This window comes from Melanostigma gelatinosum, assembly GCF_949748355.1.
Source record: "Melanostigma gelatinosum genome assembly, chromosome: 21".
Classification (NCBI taxonomy): domain Eukaryota; kingdom Metazoa; phylum Chordata; class Actinopteri; order Perciformes; family Zoarcidae; genus Melanostigma; species Melanostigma gelatinosum.
In genome coordinates this window covers 2,093,227-2,120,050 of record NC_136654.1, presented here as the reverse complement: position 1 = coordinate 2,120,050, position 26,824 = coordinate 2,093,227, and the positions used below count along the sequence as shown (strand labels likewise).

The 26,824-nt window shown below is 44.3% G+C and overlaps 2 protein-coding genes across 4 annotated transcripts; both read right to left on the bottom strand.

The window, feature by feature from the left end:
* Window positions 1-23: 23 nt before the first annotated feature.
* On the bottom strand, window positions 24-15,306 carry mbtd1 (mbt domain containing 1). Its single transcript, XM_079293254.1, has 17 exons — window positions 15,166-15,306; window positions 13,875-14,079; window positions 13,608-13,741; window positions 13,406-13,520; window positions 13,226-13,308; window positions 13,021-13,138; window positions 12,251-12,385; window positions 12,058-12,146; window positions 11,534-11,768; window positions 11,028-11,083; window positions 9,637-9,741; window positions 9,379-9,526; window positions 8,348-8,430; window positions 7,142-7,376; window positions 6,402-6,473; window positions 5,734-5,889; window positions 24-5,123 (listed from the first exon to the last, which is right to left on the bottom strand). The coding sequence occupies exons 1-17, from the start codon at window positions 15,184-15,186 to the stop codon at window positions 5,005-5,007; spliced, it is 2,109 nt and encodes a 702-aa protein (XP_079149380.1). The 5' UTR covers window positions 15,187-15,306; the 3' UTR covers window positions 24-5,004.
* Window positions 15,307-16,950: 1,644 nt separating this feature from the next.
* Window positions 16,951-26,252, bottom strand: tdrkh (tudor and KH domain containing). Of its 3 annotated transcripts, none has more exons than XM_079294005.1 (14): window positions 26,133-26,252; window positions 24,573-24,733; window positions 24,341-24,435; window positions 23,440-23,641; window positions 22,974-23,113; window positions 22,563-22,899; window positions 22,275-22,441; window positions 21,575-21,750; window positions 21,075-21,139; window positions 20,791-20,942; window positions 20,593-20,691; window positions 18,388-18,442; window positions 17,892-17,974; window positions 16,951-17,803 (listed from the first exon to the last, which is right to left on the bottom strand). In XM_079294005.1, exons 2-13 carry the CDS (start codon window positions 24,688-24,690, stop codon window positions 17,919-17,921), a joined length of 1,662 nt encoding a protein of 553 aa, XP_079150131.1. In that variant the 5' UTR covers window positions 24,691-24,733; window positions 26,133-26,252; the 3' UTR covers window positions 16,951-17,803; window positions 17,892-17,918. The 3 variants fall into 3 exon arrangements, 2 of the variants coding, with proteins under 2 accessions (XP_079150131.1, XP_079150132.1); XM_079294006.1 differs by having other exon boundaries at window positions 21,575-21,744; XR_013772993.1 differs by lacking the exons at window positions 16,951-17,803; window positions 17,892-17,974; window positions 18,388-18,442 and having other exon boundaries at window positions 20,596-20,691; window positions 21,040-21,139.
* Between the last annotated feature and the right edge of the window lie 572 nt (window positions 26,253-26,824).

Below are 26,824 nucleotides of genomic sequence, written 5' to 3'. Positions count from 1 at the left end.
AGGACAAAGTGCTGAAACGGTCATAAGCCTTTTTATTCAGTGTAAAAGTCAGATCTTACAAAATCACCAGATAAACTTTCACAGCCATGCGGAAACAGTTTGCAATGCTTGTAAACAAAGAAGCCATCATTACAACCACGATTATGATCCAAACATTTGGCTTTATTTACAGTCTATCAAAGCTCGATCACAGCACAGATTTACCATATGAAAGGAAAATGGTATACACTATCAAAAAGATGTACAAACTTTAAACTGGAATCTAATAATGTACCTCAGGGGTCAGTGTTAATAGCAATAGATTTATAATTATTAACAGATTTTCTTTTTTTAAATTTGTATCCAAAATAAATTTTGCACAATAACCCTCAACTCACAATTATTTTCAGACAATAGTAATCCCAATACATTAAGTCATTTTTATCAAATATATATATATATATATATATAGCACCACAATATAATGGTTTAATATAAGGGCGGGGGGGGGGGGGATCACATACAAAAGACCCGTGTTAGTATCCAAGAAAAAACACAACAAATATCAAAATACAGGAAGAGCTCTGCAACCATATCAGCGTCCCTATGGAAGCCCAATACTGCCAAAAAAAAGGGAAGTAAGAATTATGAAAGAGGGAGTCGAAATGTAATTATGAGATACCTCAACATTTGGACACCAAAATGATGATAGTCAACATTATATACTCCATCAATATTATGAGTAAAAATTGTGAGATACTGGGTCAGAATTTTGATTCACTGAGCCAAACATAAGATAAGTCAAAAATCAAAAAGTCCAGTGTTTCCTGAGTAACACACATATTGAATTAGTATCTCATCATTTGACTATGAATCTGGATTCAGCATGTTTTCTTTTCATCACCATGCCCCACTTTTCTCGGCAGACATGGGCAGCCATGCGTTACCTGATCACAACTGAAGAGGAAGAAACACAGACAGACTGAAGAACAACCAAAGACGGTTACAACGGAAAAAACAAACAAGCTCGGCACGACAGCGGCACAACGCGCTCTGTTCCACATGCACTCAGCTGATCAGTGCACCCGATCACCGCCTCCCTCTCCAGCGACTGACGCTCAAACACTTCTACTACACAGCTACCCACGGATGGAGGTCGAACGTGTTCCTTTCTTTTTTTAGATTTGGGGATCAAGGAGAAACAAGAAAGCGCTTTAATATCTACAAGGAGTGAGAAACAGAGGATCCAAAACAGTGTTGATTGTGCATTTAAGTATTTCGGGTTAATCTAGAGGAAGGTAGCAGCATTAGTCAATAGAACAGTCATTTTCTTTCCTTTTTTTGTACTAAGATATTAATGCAGTTTGGTCGTGAAGTACTTTAATGCTTCGCTCTGCCTCCAACATCACAGGAACAAAAACCTCCCGGGACTGATCCTGAACCTGAAACCAATCTGCTTCAAATGATTGTGAACATTGTCTTGTTATTGCTCATTTGGTCTGAGAAGCTGAGCGTTTCAGCTGGGCTCTGTGTCCGATCTGATCAGGAGACACTTTCCAAAGAAAGGAAGCTGCAAGAAAACGAATGTCACATCCTGCTAACAAATTAAGACTGAAAGCAGGAAGCCACAAAAAGAAGAGCAAATCAAACTACAAACATTGTGTCATGACTTAAATGTAGAATTTCACATGGAGGCAGATTAAAAAGCGACGGAACGTGGACAGACATGCATCGGATGGTTTGTGAGGCAACACTTCTGTTTGAATAGTGTGGAAGCAAATGAGGGCCCTGATAACTCGAACCCTGAAATACCTGAAGTTCACCTGTGAACTTTAACCACTACTCAATACTTCATGTTGAAATACCACCCAGTGGAATCTCTGTGATTTGAGTTCTCGTCTTTGACTTTTGCTTTAGGTTCCTTCCAAACAGAAGTGATTTGACGGCTGTAAACTGCGTGGTACTCAAAGCCCGACGTAACGGAGCGATCGCACTCTCCAGGCGCTACTTCACCGATTCACAGGTCAGTCGTTACCGCGCCACTCATTGGCTTCCACAGAGATGACCACGATGGAACCCAGCTGACTCACACTTGTAGTTGCGACCCTTACATCCCAAAAGAAAAAGAAACAAACTTCCTGAGAATCTAATCACGAACCTTACTGGTAGAAAGAGAAACCATGGATCTTTACCGTCACTGAGAAGTGGAAATCTGCTCTGCGTTTCAGTACGGCCTTTAGCCAATACAACATACAATAGCATTCTGTTAAATCATCTCATCTGCTAATTATATTAATGTAGTGATCATGACATTTGAGGGTGCTATGAGATTTATTTAACACAGCAAAATATGGGATCTGTTATTATTGCATATCATTCTAATTAGAAGACTAGCTCGTGTGCTGCGATACCATTCTTCCATGTTTGGTGTCTAGTCTTCAAGAGGATCGTTTTTCGGTAAATCCCTTTCATTTGCATATGCTAACACACTGCCATAGTCGGTTCACGCTGTGGTTGTAGCTAAACGTGGCTAGCATCAGGAGGTAGTAGATAAACAGCTCAAAGATCTAGCTCCAAGGAGAATGAAAGGAGTCTTCTCCACGGCCAAGCGTGGAGCTATGACTCATCAGGATGTGAAAGTCAATACCACCATGGTCCTGAAGAATATATATATTTATAGATAGAATCTGTGTATTTATGCCACCGTTAGATCCTGTCGTGTTGCGTGAACGCTGCCCTCAGAGGATATTGGAAAAGCAGTGCATTGTTCATGTTTCATGAACAACAAAGCGGTTATTGTGTGGCTCAGGTGAATCATAAACTTGCATACATATGGCTCTGACATGAGAACAACCTACGCAATAATAAAAACAAAAAAAACATGAAAGCTTTGCATATTACCCTAATAAAATATTGAACATATTCAGTTTTTTTTTTCCGCATTTGGAAAACAAAACTGCTTGATGAGTCCAACCTGTTGTGTTCACACAGAAACCAAGGACCGATGCTCCGGCTGCTGATGTACTCGACTGTGTCACATATTCAGTGTTCAATTATATTCAATTAATACATCACCAAAAGAAAAAAGAAATCTCAAGATGACTTCTTCGCTTATGCATCTTTAAATGATAAGCAAACAGAATAACAGTGTTCTACTGAAATATAGTCCAGACACGGAGCCTGTGAGGGTTCAAAATCATATCTGCCTTGTAAGCAATTTGCAATTCATAATTTACAGACAGAATAAGGAAGTAGAAATGTCTTTTTTCCCCACTGTAGTTGTTACATATCTTCTAAAGAGAAAAATAAACTGTTGATATTTGCTTTTCTAACAGCCATTAAGTGACTATAACTTCTTACTGAATGAGTGTCTAAGTGTGCCGGCAGACTCCAGATCAGTGAGGTGGACTTCCAGGCGTTGAGCTCGGTCCTCCTCTGGCTTTAAATACAGCAGACATGAACACAACAGGAGCACCTGCAGCCCGGTTCAGAGGAAACACGCAGGCCCACATCGGCCCGCTGCGTCGTCACACATGCATCCACACGGTGAACCGGTGGAAGTATACATGTTCCGGGGCTGGACACGAGTGTACCCGATCATACCAGTAAGGTTTCTCTGTTATACAACATACCCTGCAGCTCTCTGACGGTCACACGCGGCTAACTGTTTCTCATTAAGTGAATTTTTATGTTGTTGTTTTAATGGAAAAAAGCTTTAATCTCCACAGCTTCACCGCTTCTGTTCAACATTACAGAACCAGCGAGGACTTTGAATGGGCTCATGAGTGAGCGGTCCTGTGTGAGTTCTGCTTACTGCGATTAGGTCCCTACGAAGAACTCCACACGCCAGCTGTCAAACACACACAACCCGGTGACCTCATTAGACGTGCACCGATTTAAGCCTCTCCGAGCAAACGCGATCCAGGGTTACCAGCCCGCCGGTGAAGGAGCGGCTGAGTCAAGTACAAATGTACAGCGAGCCCAAAGGATTGTGGGAGAGGAGTTCTGTAGTTAAATAAATCAATGGTCGTGGTGGATTACTAGGTCTCGGTCTTTAGTCAGAGTTCTGTAATGAGTGAATCAGGAACGACTGCTGCTGTGGAAATAGTCTGGCAAATATCAGAAGAAACTATATGGAATTTAATAATAATAATAATAACAATAAGAGCAATATCAGTCATGCTGAGCAGCACTGTACTGAGATCACAGTCCTCTATATGTATACTCTGTGGTTCTATTTGAACAGGTCTCCACATACGATATGAATATAATCACCTTTATGAAAACAACACACATCAAGTTTCCCACACAGCCACCAAAAATGCAAAATAAGCACATTAAGACAGAAACAACTCAAAAACCATTACAAAATAAGAAGAAAAAAAAAAAGATTAAAAAAAATTCAAGTACTATTAACAAAGAATAAGTCCAGCTGGCAATATTGTTCAGAAGAAAATAATCAAAATATCCACAACTGTGTTCCTCTTCCTGCCAGCCTCGGGGCTCTCCTCAGGCCGGTCAGCGGCGGACTCTGCCACCCGACAACAAGAAAAGAAAGGAAACACCTGGCTCAGATGGTTTCTCACAGTTTCTACAGGTCTCTGTGTGCAGCCCAGATCGTGGCAGAGGCAGGGAGGGCTGGACTCTCACTCCTGTGGGGAAGAGGGTGTGGTTTTACATCCATCCGAATACCCCTCGTCTGATTGGATGATTCAGACAGGAGAGGAGGGAACGATGTCGCACCATCCGAGGGTGGTACGAAAAGAGAATGCCCAAACATGTGTGACCCAGGTGTGTTTGTGAGTGATTACGTGCACACGCGGCTACAGAGGAGTGATCCCTTCAGGACCTTTTTTTTTTTCCCAGAAGCTTGAAGCTGACCTCGACATCTCCTGTACTGTACTCCATGGAAGGCCGGCGGCGTTGGTCTGAGTGTGATTCGAACTAGTTTGACTCCGTGTTCCTGACCCTTGCTGGGGGTTGTTTCCCCAGAGACGTGTCTTTTTGTCCCGCTGCGTCCCGACATCAGGGCTCCTGTTTGATGTAGTAGCTGCCCGAGCCGTTGCTCTCCTGGTCGGAGGTGCCCTGTGAGAAGGTGAACTCATCCACCTCTGGTGTCTCCTCCTTCATCCGCAGGAGAGACTCTACACACACAGAGAGAGAGAGAGACAGAGACAGAGACAGAGACAGAGAGAGAGAGAGAGAGACAGGAGAGAGAGAGACACGGAGACCGAGAGAGACAGCGACAGAGAGAGAGACAGAGAGCGAGAGAGACAGAGACAGAGAGAGACAGAGACAGAGACAGAGACAGAGAGAGACACAGAGAGAGAGAGAGAGCGAGAGAGACAGAGACAGAGAGAGAGACAGAGAGAGAGACAGAGACAGAGACAGAGAGAGGAGAGAGATGAGCCGGCTGTGTTCATGCAATTAAAAGTTAAATAATGTGGATCGTGTGTCTTGGATTCCAGGAGTTGATGTTCACTTCACATGCATTCGTGTCAAGACAGCTAAAAGGTTAAAAAAATAAAAAAAGATCAAATGAGACAAACGTGCCTTATGATTGCTTCAAAGTGAAAGTGAAAACGAACAAACCTTCACTGACATGAGAAAACATTCATGTGAGAACAGTGAGGTTGATTTAAGAACATGCCGCATCAGCAGCCTCCAGCTCCACAGTGAGGCGCTGTGGGCGGGACTCAACAGGACGCCTTCTGCCGCGCCGGTTGTGTTCTTTCGCGTTAGTGTCGGCGTTACCTGGTTTGTGGGTTTGGTGGAGGTGGGTTCGGGGTCGGGGCCGGGAGGGCCCCTGGGCGGGGTAAGGGGGCGGGCTCTGCTCTTCGTCCCCGGAGAAGCTGCTCCGCCTCCGGCCTGCCTGACTGAAGGGCCGTCGACCAACCGGAAGCTTCCTCTCTAAAAACACCAAGCCGGACTCGGGTAAGCTACCAGGGGGCTTCTTACACACAGGGGTTACATTCTACCAGAACGAGTAGCATCACTTCAGTCCACAGGACACTCACACAGATAGACATGCACAGCATTTTTGTTTTGAAGTTTGCACACAATGTCATTTAAATGACTTCATTTCATAGAAACTGCTTGTGTGCAGCAAAATAAAGTGAACCAATTTAGAACAATGTGGTCCTAATGGGGGTGCGACACCCGGCCTTGTGCTGACGATACCGGAAGTATCTCAAACCCCCAAGCATGCAGGTATGTGTGTGTTAATAACTAAGAAGGGAAAGGACAGGACGTTGGTCTTTCTACACCAGCCAGCAGTAACGTGACACCGAGCAGTCCGACAGCAGCTTCTAGCTCAAGTGGAGCCAGTCACAGGAAGAGGAAGAGGAAGAGGAAGAGGAAGAGGAGACGCCAACAGAAGATGTGGAGTGAAATAAATCTACAGTACAAGACGGATTACTCACTTTTCTTTTGGCCTTTGTACTGCTGGGCCTTTTTCTTCTGCTTGGGTACAGATTGAGGCATTTCTCTGTTACCTGAAAAATAAAAGCGCAGCAGACAGTAAACTACGGGACATTGGAGGGACAGCGAGGTGGGGCGCAGACCACGAACGCAAACGCCATCAAACGTGTAGCAATATCAATGGTAGGAGTTCTAGCACAACCTACAAGTGTGTTGCATCGATGCATCGATGGATATGCGGGATCGACGCCGACACTGGCGTATTAAGGGCGTCGCATGTCTGCAGTGACACCGCCCATCCACAGTGAGCACAGCTGCTACAGCTGCAGGTATCAAATCAGCGCATACCTCGAGTAGTGCGAGACGAGGCCTTCGTGGAGAAAATACCGAAAAGATTTGTCCTATTAAAATGTATCCAGAAGTATAAGTATATGTGAGGGTGTATCAAATATTATAAACTGGAAACTAAACTAAAAAGGATCAAGACATACGCAATATGGAAGAATACGTGACCACTAAATACGTGTGTTTTCATCTTCTGTAGCCACAGTCTATGCAAACCTTATTCCTCCATGTTCATATTCAACGTCCTCGGAAATAGAACGTGGAACATTGCTTCAGTCATCTCACAGCAGCTCTTATTAACCCTGACAACCCCGACAACCCTGACAACCCCGATAACCCTCAACAAAGCACTCATCTCTGTGGCTTGATTCAAGGAGAAATTTAATCGTGCTCTTACTCTGTGAGGCGGGCGGTTGGAGCTGGTAGCCCGTCAGCTGACACCAGCCCACAGGGTAGAGGTCAGGTGACTCGCAGTCCACCCACTGGTCGTACTCGTCCTCCCAGCCGTCAAAGTGGATCCTCAGTAGCCGGTGCACAATCCTCGTCACCGTGGCAACACACACCAGCCGCGGCTCCATCAGATCAACGGCCTCCAGCTTCATGCCTTGACGGAAGCCGTGATTGGGAATCTCCTAAGAGATTTGCATGAAATCGAAGCACGGACGTTAGTGAGCAGTAAGCTGCTGGTGAATACACTGACAGTCCCACGGGCAACAGATTCGAGGCTGTGCATGAAAGGGAGGCTTTCAGCCAAACAAAGTCCAGCAAGTGGGACCTTTAAAAGACCATTTCCCCCGACATCAATTTTCCAATTCATGCGAGTGGCTCTGTCATTTTCAACGTGTTTTCCTAAAGAGGCCGTTGGTTTTTAATGCATTTTAAAATCTGCTCACAGAGACTCTAACTTGCTCCACAGTATACTGAGGAGAACACGGTGCTGAGGCGGCAGAAGAAGAGTCGACATCGCTGCTGCATCTCAAACATGGCCGCATGCGGTTCATCCCCAAAAGAGCCCAGAGGTTGAAACATCCAAACAATTAACAGTTCAATGAAAGTACGTGTAAAAACTAGAGTCGACCAATAAATCCACCAAACAGCCGACAGACAGATGGGCCGACCTAAACAGCCTCTATGAATCCAACACATCTGGACCTGAACATCAAACTCACAGTAACAGTCATTCAATTCTTGAAGATCAAATAGATAGCTTAAAGTAACAGTAGAATGATTTATTTCGGACTAAAAGCTGATCGTGTTGCATTATATATTTGAGATTATTTTTGTGGGGAGAATTTAATTGAAAACGGTCAAATATGAATCTCACATGTTTGCTATGTCGGACAATCAGCTGTCCATCTGGACCGCAAACGGTTAGCCCAAATGTTCTAAACCTTTGGCCAGAAAGAATAATGTGTTGAAGGTTTTGGAGGTTTCATGCTTTCTGCAACTAATCACAGCGGCGCTCCGTTTACCTGCTGCTTTCTGTTGGGAGGCGGAGTGCTGTGAAACCCTGTTCTGTTAAACAACCAGCACAATGAAACCAGAAGACAATAAAACTGAAAGACAAGATCTCAACACAAACACAGTGGAGAAACCAGCCTACCTTGTTAAAGAGCTTGACAGGAGCAGCTATTGAACCTGTTTCTCTGAGGTAGTCAAACCATTTAAATGGCAGTTTAGTGTACCCTAGGGAACAGAGTCAGTGTTGAGACCAGAACATTAAGAAATCACATGCAAGAAGATGTTATCAAAGTACTTCTAACCATCAACTTCACCAAGCGAGATAAGGTATTCAAATGTGGCACAGTATAGAGGCTACGAATGGAAGATTTGAAGTACCTAAATACAACTTTGAGTCAGTTTTCATCAGTAGGTGCGAGAGAACATGTTTGTTTTACAGATGGAGACACGTTGTCCACGAAAAACAATCAACTGTCCAAAACACAGCTGGGAGGAGTCGGAGCTTTTCATCACCGACACAGCTGGATGCAGCCATGACAGTCAAACCGGCTCCCGTAGCGAACCAGCCGGAGGGACGTCCTATTAAGTGGACATTTAATTACACGTGTATCTGCTGTGAGAGTGTACTGTGAAAGAGAAAAAGCTCCCAGAGCACCTTCTCATGGGAAACTAATGCCAGCGCTTTGGATCAGTCAAACACTGCCGATAGCTCAAACAGTGGGACTGGGTGTCGGTGACAATGGGGTCGATCTATTCAATTAAATTCAATGTTCACATCCGACTACATGTGCGCGTCCGCCGGTAGACCGCATAGCTGAGGGCGATACAACCAACGCGGCAGCCGGTATTTCAGGGGGCGGCTGTAGCGCTGCGAGATATAACACCACCAACTTCACCGAGCACCTCCAGAGGCATCATACCGAAGAATTTGAAAAATATCTTTTCAGTAAATCTCTCTCGCTATCGACAGAAACCCAAAAAACGCAGGGATCAGTATTGGGGGCTGAAGAAGTGCATCCCTAGACATCATAAAAAGAAAATCAAACAATTGAACTATATTTCTGTGTTTGTTTGTATTTAGGCAGTTTAAATCTTCCATACCTCTGTGGTCCACTCAATGGGATCAAATGTATGATGAAGGGCTCAGCGAAACAAAGACGCGGTGGACAGTACCTCTAGGGGGCGTGAGTTCAATGTTGTTGATTTCACAGAAGCCGACGGGGTAGATGGACGGGGAGGTGCCGTGGTAGCAGAACCAGTCTGATCCATCCACTGCCTCCGAACCATCAATCCCGATCATGAGGTACCCGTCTGCCAACACCTACACCAGACCACAACGGCTGAAGTCAGCCTGGACCAAGCAAGTGGTTTCCCCCTCACCCACAGCATTTCATCTCAACATCAACGCAGACTCCAGAAAACCCCACGTACCTTTCTTACAGTGGCTACACATATAGCTGAGAGGTTGAGGGGGTCAATGGCTTCTAATTTCATCCCATCTTTGAACCAATCCCCAGTCTGGTCCACGTCTCTCACCTGATACACATTCAGATGGAAGGAACACACATCGGGGATTATTATTTGACATACGACTGAGTCAGGCTTGTATTAGAATGCCATAATAGTGACATCCGTTGGGCAAGTCTTTGGTTTTTTAGCGTTTGTGGAGACCGGTCAAATAGATGCATCACTGTCGTCACCTGCACACGGGAATGAAAAGCAACACACAGCGTCTGTTGAATACCAGTGCTCTGTTGGCTCAAATAATCCCGTTGGTTCGCATCCATCACATGTGGATGTCATCATGAATAATAGTGGGCTCTTGTTTTGAAATCCAGGCTCAATGTGAGTGCATTACACGAGGTAGGCGGGACTCATGTCTCGCTTTTGTGTGTTCCTGGAACTTCCCGCATTGTTAGAAGTGTCTCCACACTGTCATTACTGTTAACCAGTTACATATTACCAGTCAATGTGTTGGACTTTGGGTGATGTTGGTGAGGACATGAGAGACGTTCCAGTGAAAATGATGAGCCTGTGGTGAACATGAAACCTCACTCGCTTCTTTCAAAGAGCAGCTTTAATTGCATAAAAAAAAATTAAGTTTTAGCGTTCAAGTGACAAATTATCATTTAAAAAGTGAAATCTTTTCTTTTTTTTCTTTTCAAGAACGTTTTCGGTGAGTTTTTGGATTGGTTCATTTATCCTGCATAGCAGGGTTTGACATCAAGCGTTTTCAGTGGAGACGTTTGACTTGCCCGATAAAGCCAAACTTATTTGTCCAAAAGGAAAAATGTAGGCCAATTTAAAAAATTAACCTCGCTGATTATTGTAAAACAATCATTGAAACTGGACAGACAGAATAAAACTCATCAAAACTGTCTCGGTTAGTCTCTCAACAACCACCTACTCTGGTTTCTCTTCATGGAAGCTTGTCACGAGTCATTTTAATGATGAACGTGAGCTGCTCAGAGCTCGTGTTAGGAAGTTAAACAGGTGATGAATTCCCTTCTAATCTCTACTTTATATTGCTGAGAAACATCTCCGTCAAACAACTATTTACCGTCACCGTCTCACAGGAAGCACGTGTGAGTTCTGTTGCCCGGGCCAGCTTTACATTTTGCATTACACATTTTTGAAAAGTGTACCCACACCCGTGACCGCTTATGGTGGGCCATTGCCCTGACTCACTGTGACTTGCTGCAGGTGTGACAATGACAGGAAATGACATACCTGCGACTCAATGCAAACCACTGCTGTAAGGTTACTTCTTAGGAGAGGCTATTGGGATAGCAGAACAATTAAATGAACTGGTTTTGCTTTACCTTCTGGAAGAACAGTGCGGGAGCATCAGCTTGACCCTCAATTTTCTTTGAAACATCTGAAAAATAAATTGCCAGATCAAAAGGACTTCAGCAATATATACAAGCTCATAACGCAGCTCCGCGAGCGTGAGATAGAATACAGACAGTAGAAGCGGGGAATGGGCAGCACTTCAACGAGAAAATAAATGATGATTGGAATTAATATGAGCGTAGAGGGAAAAGGCTCCTTCTAGAACGTTGTCGGACTCATAAGAAAATCGGAGTCCGTCAGCGGCAAAAACCAGCACCTGTCGTGGACGAACACGTAGAATAGAATATGCATAACTATGTTTTCATTGATGCATAATCACCTGAAACTAAGAATCGTTGTGTTATTGTTAGCTTAGAATAAGCCATTTATGTCGACATTATTAAAGACCAGCGTATCGGGAAGCTCACCACTAGATGTCACTAAATCTCACACACTGGACCTTTAAAGTGTTGCTGGATTTTTGTCCCACACTCACCAGATCGTTTGAAGCGGTGTCCGATGCTGCGCGACCAGCCTATATTGTGAATGAGGGGGCTGTACATGTGGCACCAGAAGTCGTCCGACCCGTCCTGGCTCTCCTCGTAGACCAGCCTGAGGCGACCCCCGATTACCTGCTCCACCAGCGCCACCCGTGTCCGGCACAGGTAGTTCTTGTCCACCACCTCGACCCGCATCAGCTTCTTAAAGGGGAACTGCAAGTTCTCGTGTACCTATGGAAAAAAAGTCATGCATGGTTTCAACAAAGGCAAAACCAGAGGATGTAAAATGTTTCCTTTTGTCGAGTGCTTTTGAGAGGAATTTCAAGTCCGACACAAATTAACAATTCGGGTCAGCAACATGCGCTTCTGTCAAATCTTTAGCAAGTTTAGAGATGCTAAATCAACAGAAAACAGATCCGCTACCAGCTGGCTCTGATTTGAAAGATATTGGCCCCGGCCATCAAAAACAGAAAGAAACCTACACCGTCATCAAAATGATGAGGCATATATTGGGTCTCACCTTGGCATTGAAGTCGGGTGGCAGTGTTTTAGCTCCAGTGAGACGCTTCACAAGAAAGGCTTTCCAGTTGGAGTACTTATGCTGTATGCCTGGAAGGGAGGTCACAAGAATGAACAGTAACAATTGCCACCAACTCCCCGAGGACTCGGGCATTCAAGAACAAGACCGCGCACACGTTTGGCACGCAACTCACTTTTTGGAGGTACGAGGGGTTTGCCGCTCGAGGCGCACCATCCCACCGGGTGCACTTCAGGCACGCAGATGTCACACCAGAAGTCCTTGCTGGTGTCGTTGTCAAAGCCCTCGTACCGCAGCAGAGCCTTGAACCCTGCACAACACACAAAACACGGTGCAACAAACAGCAGTCATCAAACCGACGCCCAATCAGGGTCCACTAGCCGGCTTCTCCTGGACTTTCAGCCCGACCACATGGTCTCCATCATCAGATGAAGTTTGCTCTGTTGTCATGGAACTGTAAGTGTCATGTCATTGAGATAGTAAATTGAAAATAAGCCTCCAGACGTCTGAGACAAAGTGAGTGGCTCTTCAGAAGCGAGTCCTTTTATAAAAAACAACGTTTTCCCTTGTTGAACTGCAGCGGAATTTTACTTCATTCGATCAGCTGCTCGTACTACCCACAATGCAACGATACAAATCGCCAAAGTGATTCACAGACTTCTGTCCGAGCTGTGCCCCACTGATGTGCATTGTGTCACTGTATTCAACCTCAATGTGATTCCTTTACATGTGATTTTGTGTACATTTGCCATATTGTGATTTACAGCATATTCATACTGGAAGATACCGATTTTGACCAAATCAGCTATTCCCACCATACATAGGAATGAAATGTTTTATGCTGAACAAAAACAAAGTAGAAAATACTAATACTCATGATACTTTCAGGGTGGATTTGTCCTTTGACCAAATTTCCTTGAGCTATCTGATGAAGTGTAGTCTTACCAGCTAGCTTGATGATTTCTGCTATCCAGTACACCTTAGTGGAGAGGTTGGTGTCAGAGTTGGTCACTTCAATCCTCACTCCTTCTTCTACGTCTCCCCAGCATGTCCCCATAGGAGCCTGAAACACGGAGGAAGCAGTGAGTTTTAAAATCACGAAAGACAGAAATTGGGGGTCGCTACCTCCTAAAGTCCAGCTTTTACTCACATGCTTGAAACAGCTGACCGGAGCTCCGATCGTGTTATTGCTGCAGATATACCGACCCCAGTCAAAGCTCTCTGCAGGGACCACTGACAGAAAACAAGAGCCAGTGTAAAGCTGGAGGACATCTCAACAGAGCAGCACTCTTACACTATTAATCGTATCTACTGCTTTTTGGTAACATACCGGCTTTTGATTTGGCCTGGTTCTGCTGACTTGCTTGGTACTGAGCGTAAGCAGCCAACTTTGCCATAAGAGGCTGTTTCTGTAAGACTTTCGCCTTTTTTGTTGGTGGTTTGCCCTTGCAAAGTCAAAGCAGATATCAATATTAGTGCAATAATGTAGGTTTAATCTGAATTTGTTGTAGGAGGCCTAACAATGCACTTACCTGGAGTCTTGCCAAGATGCTGGCTTTTTTGGAATTTGAGGAATAACTCCGAGAACAGGACACACTGCAGAAGCGCTTGGTTTTTGAGTAAAAGGCATCTCGCACTCCAACCATCCCACACATCTCACAAGTGGCTGTGAAACAGAGACCACAAAACAGACACATGTATTCTGTTAAAATCATCTCAGATGACTTACTACATGCTGGCAAAATGTAAAAATAACATATTCCAAAGCACAAGTTCCAGACATATTTCCATGCACTGACCCATTCCAGCCTTGCCGTCAGGGTAAGTGTAGACTTGGCCATTGTTCTTGATGATGGGCAGGCTTGCAGGGATGGAAGGCACCACCTCATCCTCGCTGTCTTCTGAGCTGGAGCTGCTGGTAGACTCCTCGCTGCAGCTGTCATAGCCATCAAACATCCCGAAGGAGTCTCTCCGCTTGCGCTCTGAACGTGGGGTGCGTTCCGCCTTTACAACCAGGTAAATTACAAAAAGACGTTCAAATTTGAATGGAATATTTTAAGGCAGCAACTAATATGTTCAACTATTAATTTTGTGATTACATTCTGATGTAGTTTATAGTTGGGTCAATAAAATGTCAGAAAATGGTGAGAATGTCCATCAGTTTTCCCAACATTGAAAGGTGTTAGGCCTAAAAAACGTGCAAAGCCCAAATATATTCAGTTTTGTATCATAAAGCTCAAAGGAAACCAGCACATATTTGCATTAGAGGGTAGGGACCAGTGGCTTTTTGTCATGTTTATCTAGTACCGGTAACTATTGTACATGCACAGTTTTTACCTTGACGATATTTTACAGTCATTAAAATCTCATCTGCTTTGGAATGTGACCTGGGAAGCTGGCTGTGGAAGCCAATGAGAAATTAATGTTAATTAAAAAACAATTAAAAGAAGATGTTGAAATGCAAAATCTGCTTGTAATCACTGCCGTGAAAATCTGAAAATGCATTACGCCTTGCTCATTAAATATAACGTTACATGATCCGGACCAGTGGGCTAAAGTGTTTATTTTGACACAGCCGGCCGGTCTACTTCCTCCTCTGAGCATTGCATCCCATCTGTCGGGGCCAACAAAAATCATTTTGCCAGAGCCAGAAATAATTCTGAAAGAAATAAAACAATGCACCAGCCAGGAAAGACATGCTACGCTGAATGTAAGCAGTACAAAATAGAAAAGCTAGCTAATACATACGCTGGAATTAGGGGAGGCCTTATTGCAAATAGCTCCTAATGCTAACTAGCGTTAGCGCAGCTAGCTAGCGGAAACCTGTTTTCCCAGTTTATGTCCATAAATGCAAACCACTATTTTACTTTGCGTAGCAAACCTACACCTACACATATGTGGTTAAAACAAATGTGATGTTACTTTATTTCTATACTTGTTTATTTTTGGGTGAGCTTGCTGATAATAACGCTGGCTGACCCTCTAGCTAGCTACCAAACAGATAACAACAAAGGAGTAGCGCTAGCCTACTAGCAGCAAATCCTCTGTAATCGGAGGCTCGCGGCCGTAAAATGTTTCAAATGCACTTACCAAATCCCTTGTGTCTTCCATCAGCCCTTCATATAGATAACGTTCTAGGTAACGGTGCTGCCCAGTGCAAATAAAACCCCTACGCTGGGGATAAATTCTGGTTTTGAAATACCAAAGTCTAAATGAATACTACCAAGCAGGATATCAACAAAATACTCTGCTGCCTCTGCGCATGTGCGAGTGTAACCTACTTTCATGCAATTGGTCAATCCGGAATGGAGGTCATCGACCCACACAGAAACAAAACAGTGGACTCTGCAATGGAAATGAATGAATGGCCTCCTCAGTTTAATGGCCTCAACAGAACTAGAGTAGATCCGTGGGCGTTTTGATGTTTTTTTGATAGTTTTTGTAAATTCCTCTTTAGGTTTTTTCTTTTGAAGAGAGACACAAAGAAAGACAGGTGACCCGAAAGTAAGAATATTTCAAAATAACATTCAAGGCAATAGAATGACCGTATGCAGGAAATTCTTATTTACAGTCCCTGATGCAAGCATGATGCAGGGTAACATTAGAATACAAATAAATTCATGAATATAAATAGATACATATGGGCAGATTGGAGTATGTCAGGAACAGTATGTGACTACAGGTGGTTTAATATTCATGTGCCATACAGCAAGAATCAACTTTTCTATTAATCAGTGCATTGTTTGATGCAATACAGTTCGTAATATAGTTTAATCAAAGACAATTTGTGTGTGAAGAGTTGTTGCTGTTAGCACTGATATTTATTTTCCCACCATATTCCGTTCCTTGAGTGAAGGCAGAGCACATCAGCCTGTAAAAGTAGACGCAGAGTAAGTGTTCACCCTTTCTACCACTAGATGGCAGTATAAGTGTATTTAAACCATATATTTAGTTATATTTACCTGTCTTTGTTAATTATCCAAGTTATCGACACAGATGTATTTAATGCAGTTTATTTCATCTGATATTTGATGTTGTTGGTATTTACTTGTTATTTTTACGTCATAAACATGGAAGTGAGAGCATGTGTTGATCACGAGGCAATAAATAACGACAGTTGAAAAATAAAGAGACATTTGGTTTATTCTTATTTAACAGCCTTCAGTGGACCTTGTTTCAGTTAACACTTAGTCACTTAGACCTTCATTACTATCATCACTACACTCATCACTCGTCTTTTTATCAATATGCAGTTTCCCATAATGCAGCATTCCCTTTGACGGAAAAGTTTGCTTCTGATAATTCACAAATCAGCAAACAATTGTGACCCATTTACCAACACAATCATCATATAAATACCAATTTTTTTGCTAACATTGATGTTTCCAAACTTTCATACATCATTTCAGCTACATCAGGGATCTGCAATACATCACAGAAATGTATTCATCATGTGTTACGATGAATCCCATAATATCCACATCTTTTGAGTGTTACCTGCTCACTCCGATCGCTCTGAAAAATAAATATCAGCATAACAGCAACAACTCTGCACACACAAATTGTCTTTGATTAAACTATATTACGAACTGTACTGCATTTAATTAAACAATGCACTGATTAATAGAAAAGGTGATTCTTGCTGTAAGCATGTACATGAATGTTAAACCACCTGTAGTCACACACTGTTCCTAACATACTCCAATCTGCCCAAATGTATCTATTTATATTCATGAATGTTTCTTCTGTCAGCCTGGTATGTGCTTACATCAGGGACTGTAAATAAGAATTTCTTGCAGTCATATTGCTTTGAATTTTATTTTGAAATATTCTTACTTCCGGGTCACCTGTCTTTCTTTGCAACTCTTCAAAAGAAAAAAACTAAACAGGAATTTACAAAAAATGAATTTGTCTAGTTCTTTGACTTTGGTTCTATGAAAGCATACACGGACCAGAATAAAACTTCTCCAACACAAATACAAGTAGAGGGGATATTCATTGTGAAACTAGTTGTTTTTCTAAGACTCAAACTATAACTTAAAGAAATTAGGATTTATGCAAAAAGAAGATAAACGAGAGTACACCCTTCTCCAAGGACCTGGTAAAGGCAGCTTTGGGGTCAAATGGTCTTGCTCGTCCGAATCCATTTCTTTATTTTGAAATATATATTTGTAATATGACCAGCATATCAAAGTAAGACACAGACAATTCTTGTGACATAAAATAAATCCTTTATCATATACAGTGCAGTCTGTTACGCCTCTGAAGGTAAACTACCACGTCCTTAGTGAACGCTTCCATAGATCACACATTTTTATACTGAACAAAATCTGCAGAGCAAATTCAATAACACTGTGTGGTTTCATTTCCAAAATGTAAGAACTTGTCAGACCAAATATACAGGCCATGATAATCTTAATATACATACAAGTTGAGAAAAAAATAGACAGCTGATCAGCTGCCTTCTCGCGCCACCGACTCATCACAGCGCTTTCTTCAAAAATAATACTGGCTTTTTGTTCCTCTCGTCATTTCTTGAACACGAAACGTAGTAACGACACACAGAAGCAGAGCGGCGTCGTACAACACAACAGCATGAAGGCAAAACATAGCAACTGTACTGTGGCAACGCCAATAAAGTGAATGTGGCTGAACAATATGGCTTCACAATGAGGACTTATGCGGTTGGGGTCAGACATTTGAACCGGTGCTGAGGAGTGGGCGGTCTCTGGAAGACAAGAGGAGGAGAGGTCTTTACTTTAACGGACAGAGCGGAACGTTACAACTCATTCAGTCCTCGAGCCAGGAAACAACACCTTTGATGTCTCTTCATGTCTTTGGTCTCAGAGCAGCTCGTCTTCTACGACATCGTCGACGCTTCCTGAGATTGAAGCAGCTTCTGTTGGACAAAGAGAAATCACCGACAGCACGTCAATTAACGAGTTCCAATTCAACACTGACCCGCACCTGTTCACTGTGCTGTAACATGGGCCCAGGTTAATGTTTGAATCAGACGTCCGTACTGTTCACCGCTCGTCCACAAAGTCGGTTCCACATTTCTGTTGCACATCTCCGTCAAGAGCCTTGGCTGGACGTCGCCTCACGCTCGGGTGAACTGGGTTTTTTTCCTTTCTAATGTCAACACTACATGTCATCATTCACACCCTGATGGCAGGGTCTACCATCAGAACCAACCAACCATTCACACCCTGATGGCAGGGTCTACCATCAGAACCAACCAACCATTCACACACAATCAAAGAAGCCAGCAAATATCAAGTGAAGGAGGGAAATGGAAGTTACTGTGCTCACCCGAGAGGCTGATGCAGGAGAGACTCAGCTCTGATGAGGCTCCGATCACGTCGTCCTATAGGACAAGAAGATGTAAGAGTCTTTGAGAAAAGAACAAAGTGTGCATCAGCGACAGTACTGAGTCGGCTACGTTGTGGTTTGTTGTTCACGTGTGTCATTATCAGACGAGTGACTAAAAAGCATTGATGCTGGGGTTTTTGTTTTTGCTTAAAAATGCAGTTGAGATAAGCTTTTGTCTGGTTTCTTTAGACTCAATGTTCACGTGTTCCACGTAGATCAGGGGTCTCAGGCTCGCGGCCCGCGGGCAGATATTGTGCGGCCCCCTACCTAACATAAAAGTGTAATGTCAATGCGGCCCCCGCGTTTTTCTCACGCGCACCTTTTTGCCGAGTCGTTGTGGGAGTTTTATATTTACAACGTGAATTAGCGAAACTGTCACTTGGTTGAAACGTGATTCAGGAGTGACACCAAGTGGAAGGAAAATAAAATATATCTCACCCAGTCCCAGTCATGTCTTTCGCAAAACCTGCCGTGAACAGAAAAGTTGGCGAAGAGCACAGACAATTCCAGGAAAAGTGGGAGACGGAATGTTTTTTTGTTGAGCACCGGGGCACTCAGACGTGTCTTATATGCACAGAGAAAGTCGCGGTACATAAGGAGTACAACCTCAAACGTCATTACTCAAAGAGACATGCCGAGGAGTCTACAAAATACCGGGAGATGAGCGCGAGGCCGGGCCGGCGATCTTAAAACATGTTTACTGAGGAGACACGATTTTTTTAAGAAAGCGAGCAAAGCGAGTGACGCGGCAGTCGAAGCGAGCTACGTGGTGAGTGAGATGATCGCCAAGGCGGGAAAGCCATTCAAAGAAGGCGAGTTCATAAAAATGTGACCTGCAGTGCAATTCTGAACTCAAAGGCAAGTTCAGGGAGGTGAGTGGAATAGCAGACAAGCTTGGACAATTTTTGAGCGAATTGCCCCCCCACCTTCCCTGAGCTTTCCAGGATGTTCAAGCGGACCATGTGCCTTTTTGGGAGCACGTATCTGTGTGAAAAGCTCTTCTCAACCATGAACTTTCATAAGTCAAAGTACAGGTCCAAACTTACTGATGAGCATCTTCAAGCCACACTGAGGGTCTCAACTGCTTCCTCCCTCAAGCCAAATGTGGCTGAGCTGTGTGAGAGGAAGCGCTGCCAGGTCTCTGGTAGCAAGGAGTAGGCAAGAGAAGCCTATGTTCTGAAGAACCGTTCATGTTCTGAAGAACCCGTTCATGTTCTGAAGAACCGTTCATGCTCTGAAGAACCCGTTCATGTTCTGAAGAACCGTTCATGCTCTGAAGAACCGTTCATGCTCTGAAGAACCCGTTCATGCTCTGAAGAACCCGTTCATGTTCTGAAGAACCCGTTCATGTTCTGAAGAACCGTTCATGCTCTGAAGAACCCGTTCATGTTCTGAAGAACCGTTCATGCTCTGAAGAACCGTTCATGCTCTGAAGAACCCGTTCATGCTCTGAAGAACCCGTTCATGTTCTGAAGAACCCGTTCATGTTCTGAAGAACCGTTCATGCTCTGAAGAACCCGTTCATGTTCTGAAGAACCGTTCATGCTCTGAAGAACCGTTCATGCTCTGAAGAACCCGTTCATGTTCTGAAGAACCGTTCATGCTCTGAAGAACCGTTCATGCTCTGAAGAACCCTTCATGTTCTGAACTGTTATTAATGAAGATTGGATCAGTTGTACTGTTTTTTGGAATACTTGATGCGGCGCAGCCTCACCCAGACTCTACCTCCAGCGGCTCCCAGGTAAGTTGAGTTTGAGGCCCCTGACGCAGATGCTTTGATGTGATAAACGGTTAAAACAGCTGCTCCACTGACCCAGTTTGAGATGCTACAGGAGGCTCTCGCCTGAAAGCGCTCCCAGTTCAATGTGATGCAATGTTTGATGCTTTGTTGACAAATCATTTTGTCAGCGGAGTGCTCGACTAATCGCTTCCGCTCTACGTCAGCCTCTACGCAAGCATGCAAGAAAAAGAGAATTCTTATTATCATTCATACATTTTGTGGTTTCAATAGAAGTAATAATTGTCCCTTTAGCATCTCTTAAATCTAGATATTAAACTGGCCTTTAGATAAAACCGCTGTTAACTGTTATTCGTTAACCCTTTCCGTCATCAGTGTTAATGAATCCAGTGTGTTCAGTGAATCACCAGCATCCTCTGCAGGCTGCCGCCCTCGGTCCTCCCGTTCACCTCCTGGAAGCTGACAGCATGGCCCAGCCGTACCAGCTCCTCCCCGATATCTACGGCCTGAGAGAGGCAGGTGTTTTTACAAGATGTGTGCGAGGAGACAGCAGACAAACACAGACGCATGACACAAAAGAAGAATAAAAAACCACAGCAGCTGACCCGGCCCTCTCTGTTGTCGTAGAGCTTGACGCTGGGCCAGGAGGAGACGTCCGAGTGGGAGTAGCTGCAGAGTTTGGCCTGCAGGGGTCTCCAGCAGGCGCAGTCTGTCAGCTGCTCAAACTCATCCAGGGCCGCCTCAGTCCACACCTCTCCTGACCAACAACAGGACAATTTAGGGAATGCGAAAAACAGGAATTTGAGGGGAGAGCAATCAATTGTTATTTCTGAATATTGCACAAAGTGTTCTACCTTTTCCGAGTTACAAGACTGCGTGATGGTTTTACCTTTTGGTCTCACTCCTGCCAAGCTGCACTCAATGGCTTGGAATGGTAAGCTGAGGAAGTCGCTCCTGAAATATCAATGCAGCAAAAGCAATTCATAACTGAATTATGGAAATATTATCATAATCGTAATAAGACATTCAGGGATTATGAAACGCATGTTTGTTGAAGGCTAAATGTCCAAATAGCATTTAACATGAAACATTGTGGTGCTGCAGAGACGTCCCAGCCCACACATAATCATGATCTCTACAGACGTATGAAAACAAGCGCTTTAACATTGTTTTCAGTTTTCACATTGTCATTTGATACATCGTCATCAACCGCAGCCATTAGAGCCCTTACATACATGTATAGTTAGGAGATAACTGCATCCATTAGAGCCCTTACATACATGTATAGTTCGGAGATAACTGCATCCATTAGAGCCCTTACATACATGTACAGTTAGGAGATGGAGCCTCTACCTGACAGCGAATGCAGTGGAGGTATTACAGACTTACCTCATACGGCAGAGGCCGTCTCTGGGCATGTCCCCGTTGTCCCCAAAGTCAACGTAGTAAAGGTCCACCAGTCCGGAGCCCAGCGCTCCCAGCACCCTGGCCCTGTTCCACGTGCCGTGCTCGTGGTACGGAGCAGCCACGATGTCGCCCACCACGATGGTCTCCACCCTCTGCTCCTGGAGAACAGGAGCCCGCTTGTTATTTCTAACACAACAACTTGTTTGTATTTTTTACGACTCCTATTATTATACTTGGCTTTTATCTGGGGTATATTCATGCTGCAACTTTTGAAACTACAGTTCCCATTTGGGGGCTTTGGGAGATCTTAACAGGAAGTTAAATGTCGGAGTCACTGAGTTGGCCGTGCGCTAAAACTTGAGCCCTGTTTTTTTGGTCTGCATTATAAGTATGCTGAACTAGCTATCAGCAGTTCCTGTTTGCAATGCACCGGTGATGCTCTGATTCATTTGTTTGGAGATAATGATATCTTCGGATGGTATAAGTCACACTGAATGCATCCGGTCTGTGTGGTCACATTGGACTTTGCGGTGATGGTGCACTGAGGGTTGCCTCCATGAGCTGTGTGTCACAGCCACTTCTTCAGCAGACCAGGCTGCAGTAACTGCCCTTCACACAGCGTCTTTTAGCCGAGTGACGCCTCACAGTGTGTGTCATATGTAAAAGAGACGGCAGTCCTCACGGCGGGGCTGCCACTGTTGTAGAAACGGGTCATCTCCTCGGTCAGTTTGTCCAGCTGAAGGGAACGAACCCCCAGGATCTGGATCCAAAAGTGGTTCGGGTTCTCCGATGCAGAAACATAAACCTCTAGATGTTCATCAGGCTGGAAGCTCAGGTCCGGGCTGGGAACTGGACAACAGAGAGGAAACAAAAACACATCTTTGTGTGATATGACTGTGTTCAAGGACAGACTTCAGTGAGGATGCTGCGGTGTGGATCGTCTCCTCGATTGTACAGAAAGTGAACTCACTTTCGAACTTGGAAATTTCAGAGAGGGAGTCTGTGGAGACACTCTCCTCCTCCTGCTCCTCCTCCTCCTCCTCCTTGTTGGCTGTGTTGCTGATTTTAAACTCTTCAATCTTGTCAAAAATAGTTTCTGGTTCTGCTGCGGTCCCGTTGGCATGGATACGCCCAGTCTTCTCTGTCTGGGAGTAAGGACCGTTGTTCAAGTCCTCTGGGGCTTCCGTCTCTGTGCCGTCTGGCCTCTGACTCACAGCGGCGTGGCCGCGTTTCTGCCGCAGGGCGGATGACTGCGAGATCTTTGTCCTCACCACCGCGTCCTCCCGGACCTTCTCTAGAATCAGCTCCTTCGAACAGATGGTAAAAGAGTTACATTTATGTTGTTACAGGTGGACTGACGGCGTGAGGGAACCCGCCTCACCGTGGCCTGTTCCACCTCCTGTCTGGTCCCTGTGATCGTCACGTTGCCCGTGGCCCCGGGGCCGTGCGTCTTCTCTTTGGAACAAGCTACTTTGGCCCCTGTGGTCCTGGTGATAAGTTTCAAACTCTCCCCGCCGCGGCCTGCAACACACACACACACACACACACACACACACACACACACGTTGGGTTCGTCAAACAGTACACGGGGCTAAAAACAATTCAATATTCTTCTTACCGTCAACAAATCCCATTTGCAGAGCCAAACAAACAATGAATAGTTTGTTAAAAGAAGCTAAAAAGCTCTGTAGGTCAGAGGGGACCTGCAGAGTTGGGTGATAGTTCTCTGTTGGATCTCCCCTACATGTATAGGTAACATCTTTCACATTGCCAATTGTTCATATAACAATGAGAATAAGAATGAGAATGGCTGCCAGCAGTAAAAAAAGAAAACAACAACCAGGTACCTATTATACGTCCGAAGGCGGTCTGAGGAACTTCCAAAGCCTCGGTCACCGGTTCGCAGTCAGTGACCAGGTTCTTCAGGACGCAGCGGGCCAGCAAGACCTGCTCCTGAGAGCCCTGCAGCAGGAAACAAACAGTCGTCTTACATCCAGCCTCCCCGGGATCCGGCAAAATCCTCACATGAGCTCCGGACTGCTGGGCCACCTGAGCGAAAGAGACGGCGGGAGAGCAGAGTTAGGCTGCCGGAGAGGACTTTCCTCTTCAGACAGGAAAGTTAATCATCTTTTGTCCTTTATCTTTAGGACAACACGAGAATGTGTCTTCTTGGGTACTGGGAAATTATGGGCACTCAAAATTTCTGAAATGATCAAAATGAGGGACTTTAATATGAAATGTTATTCCATCATTCTATGGATTTGTGAAACAGGATTTAAATCTTATTTTTAAATACTTCTGTGATTTACCTCAAAAGAGGCCGAGTGCATCTCCTTGGCTGACAGGTGAAGGGAGTGGTGACTAAACCACTGAGTCACAATATGAACATTTTATTTTGAAAAAGGGCCTTCCAAAATAAAATTGAATGATGAAATAACATTTCTCAATAATAACTTGAGTTTTAAGAATTTCCTCAATTATTTAGAAAAAGTTATACTATTAACAATCAACGTTTTTTCTATGCATTTAATACAGAACACTTTTGGAGAGACAAAATTCTGCAGATGAACTGAAAATGAAAGTAGTGATTAGTTGCAACCCTCGCCCAAATAAAAACAAATCTTCGCAAAAAAGAAACTCATCTTGACAGGGCGCGCACACACACACACACACACTTTCTTAAAAATATATATATGTTCATATTTATTATTTATTTTCTGTTTATAATTTTTTTTTAAAGCTACTCACCATGTCCAAGAACTTGGCTTGGTATGTGGATATGTTCCGATAAACTTCTACTGGAAGTGTCACCTTGGACACCTCAGTGTCGGGCTCCCGACCAGCTGACGGCAAAATGGACAACAGTCAGTCACGGATGCACTCATCAGAGAATAAACACAAACTTACATGTATGAGCAAATATACAGAAACCTGGCCGGAGTCAAAATGGCACCAGAACTGTTCGGCGGCAGATACTCACCGTGGTCGGCGCTGCTTACGTGGCGATAGATCATGTAGCCCACCGTGGCCCCGACGGAGAGCCCCGCAGCCAGAGCCACCATCTTGCCTGAGCTCAGGGTGCTCTTGTGACCCTCCATCACTGCGTCAATGACGCGCCGTGCAGCCAGCGGGACGCTCCACCTAAAACACAGACGTGACTCAAGTCTCCATCCCAACGGCCCTCAAAGTTACTGCTCGTTTTCTCTCTAGGTCCAGTCCGATCAAGTCCTGCCTAGGAAATGTCTTTACAACAAATCAGGCCTTTGCTTTTGCAAAAAGCAATCAGAATGCATTAGCTGGCGTCATGTACAATCCTCAGTGTTTTGTTGGCCTGCTGGGCAACTGTACAGTCATGCAGCACAAAGCTTAAAGCATGAGCCAGCCTGAAAACAACACAGTAGATCTCAAACATACCCACAGTACACACCACTGAGAGTTCTGTGGAACCCCATTGATTCGATTATGTCCCGTTGACATGTATGAGAAGATGCGTGATTTCTTATCACTTATTGATTTCACGCTGTTGATTTGTGTAACCGTCTTGGTAACCACATTACATAGATGACAGTACACAGGAAGGTTCACTGCTTGGGACCAGTAGTTTGACAACAAATAAAGATTCGACATTTTGACTCAAGGTCCACTTACTCATGGTTGAAAGCTCCATGGAAACCGTGAGTAAGTGGACCTTGAGATTTGTTTTTGTCAAACTATATGATGAAGTGAGTTCCTGACCGTAGGGATGCACCTATCCGACACCTGAGCTTTGGGTATCAGCCGATACCAGATCCAGCTGTTTGAGTCAGCACCGGTGCATCCCTACCTGATCCCTATACAGAAAGACGTATAAAATGTGCAGACGTAACATAATTATTTTCTGAAATTGTTATGCGTTAAGGCATTTAATAGATCCGTCAAACAGCAATTTGGGGCAATAAAATAATGTCATGATCCCAAATGTCATCGGTGCTTCTGATGCTTGGTACCGCCTCCAGCACGACGTGTTTAGGAAGAAGCTTTGAGAGTCGACAGAATGTTTAGCTGGGTGTCGCACTCATACAGTGTCTGCGGTCACGTTATACACGAGACGCTATGTTTGAGCATCAGCGAAGCATCTTTAGCGTTGCGTTAAATGTTGACATTTTTAAACAGTTTGGCGTCTCGTCTCGCGACACCACCGGGGAACATCACCTGTGCGACCTGCCAGACAGACAACCGTGGCGCTCTAAGGCATATTATCGCGAAACACTTCTGTCAACACCAAGACGAGAGCCAGTGCAACTTAACGTCAACCTCCGCGTGCACATAATGTATTTTCGACTTCCGCCGAGCTTGCCCAACGACCGCAAACACACCTCTAAGCTAGCTCAGCTAACATTAGCTGTAGCTGCTAGTTGACACATGCGCGCGAGTCAAACATTTACAGAAAGGTAACAACGTTCTCGGCACGCGCACATACCCCCGACAGTACATAATGTTGTGAAGGTCTAATGCAATTCACAACTAACAGGAAACACGTGTTATAATGTACGACACTTACAGACACCTGGCTCTCTCTCCAATCGACCCCGTTTGCAACTTCTGTCAAGCTACAAGTACACCGGAAACGATCTACTTAACGTTATACGTCTAGGCCTGTGTGTGTAAGACTAATAACAGTATGGCTGTGAGAAGTATGTGAAACAGCAATATGGTTATTACCACTTATCAGACCCCGCCCGATAACAATTCACGTTTATTTCTTAGGGAAACGTGACTGCCACCGAAATAACGACATTTGCGTTGAAAGGTCTACCGGAAGTCTGTCTCTTCGTTCCAGTTACTAGACACGTGTGCCAGCAGCTTTGATGCACCGTCCCGTCCACACACGTGCACCGCACCACAACAGTAATAACGCGTGGGACCTAAACCATCCGGGGGGATGTCGTGAATATTTCATGAAAATAGAAATTCCACATTATACACCGACCTCATGTGTGTATAGAGCCTGTTACATTAATCATTCCGTGTTTAATTCTGAAAAACAGAGATACGAATTAATACAAGTGAAAAATGCGTTAGATAAATCAATAAACAAGATTTTAAATATAATTTACAAATAAATTGTAGGGATCACACCTTCGTAACTGCATAAATATGTCAAGCAATGTTACGAGTAAATACAACCTACAGAACAACTGTACGGCATTGTTCATGCATATTTACAACTTGAAGTTGTTTAATATCATAGTT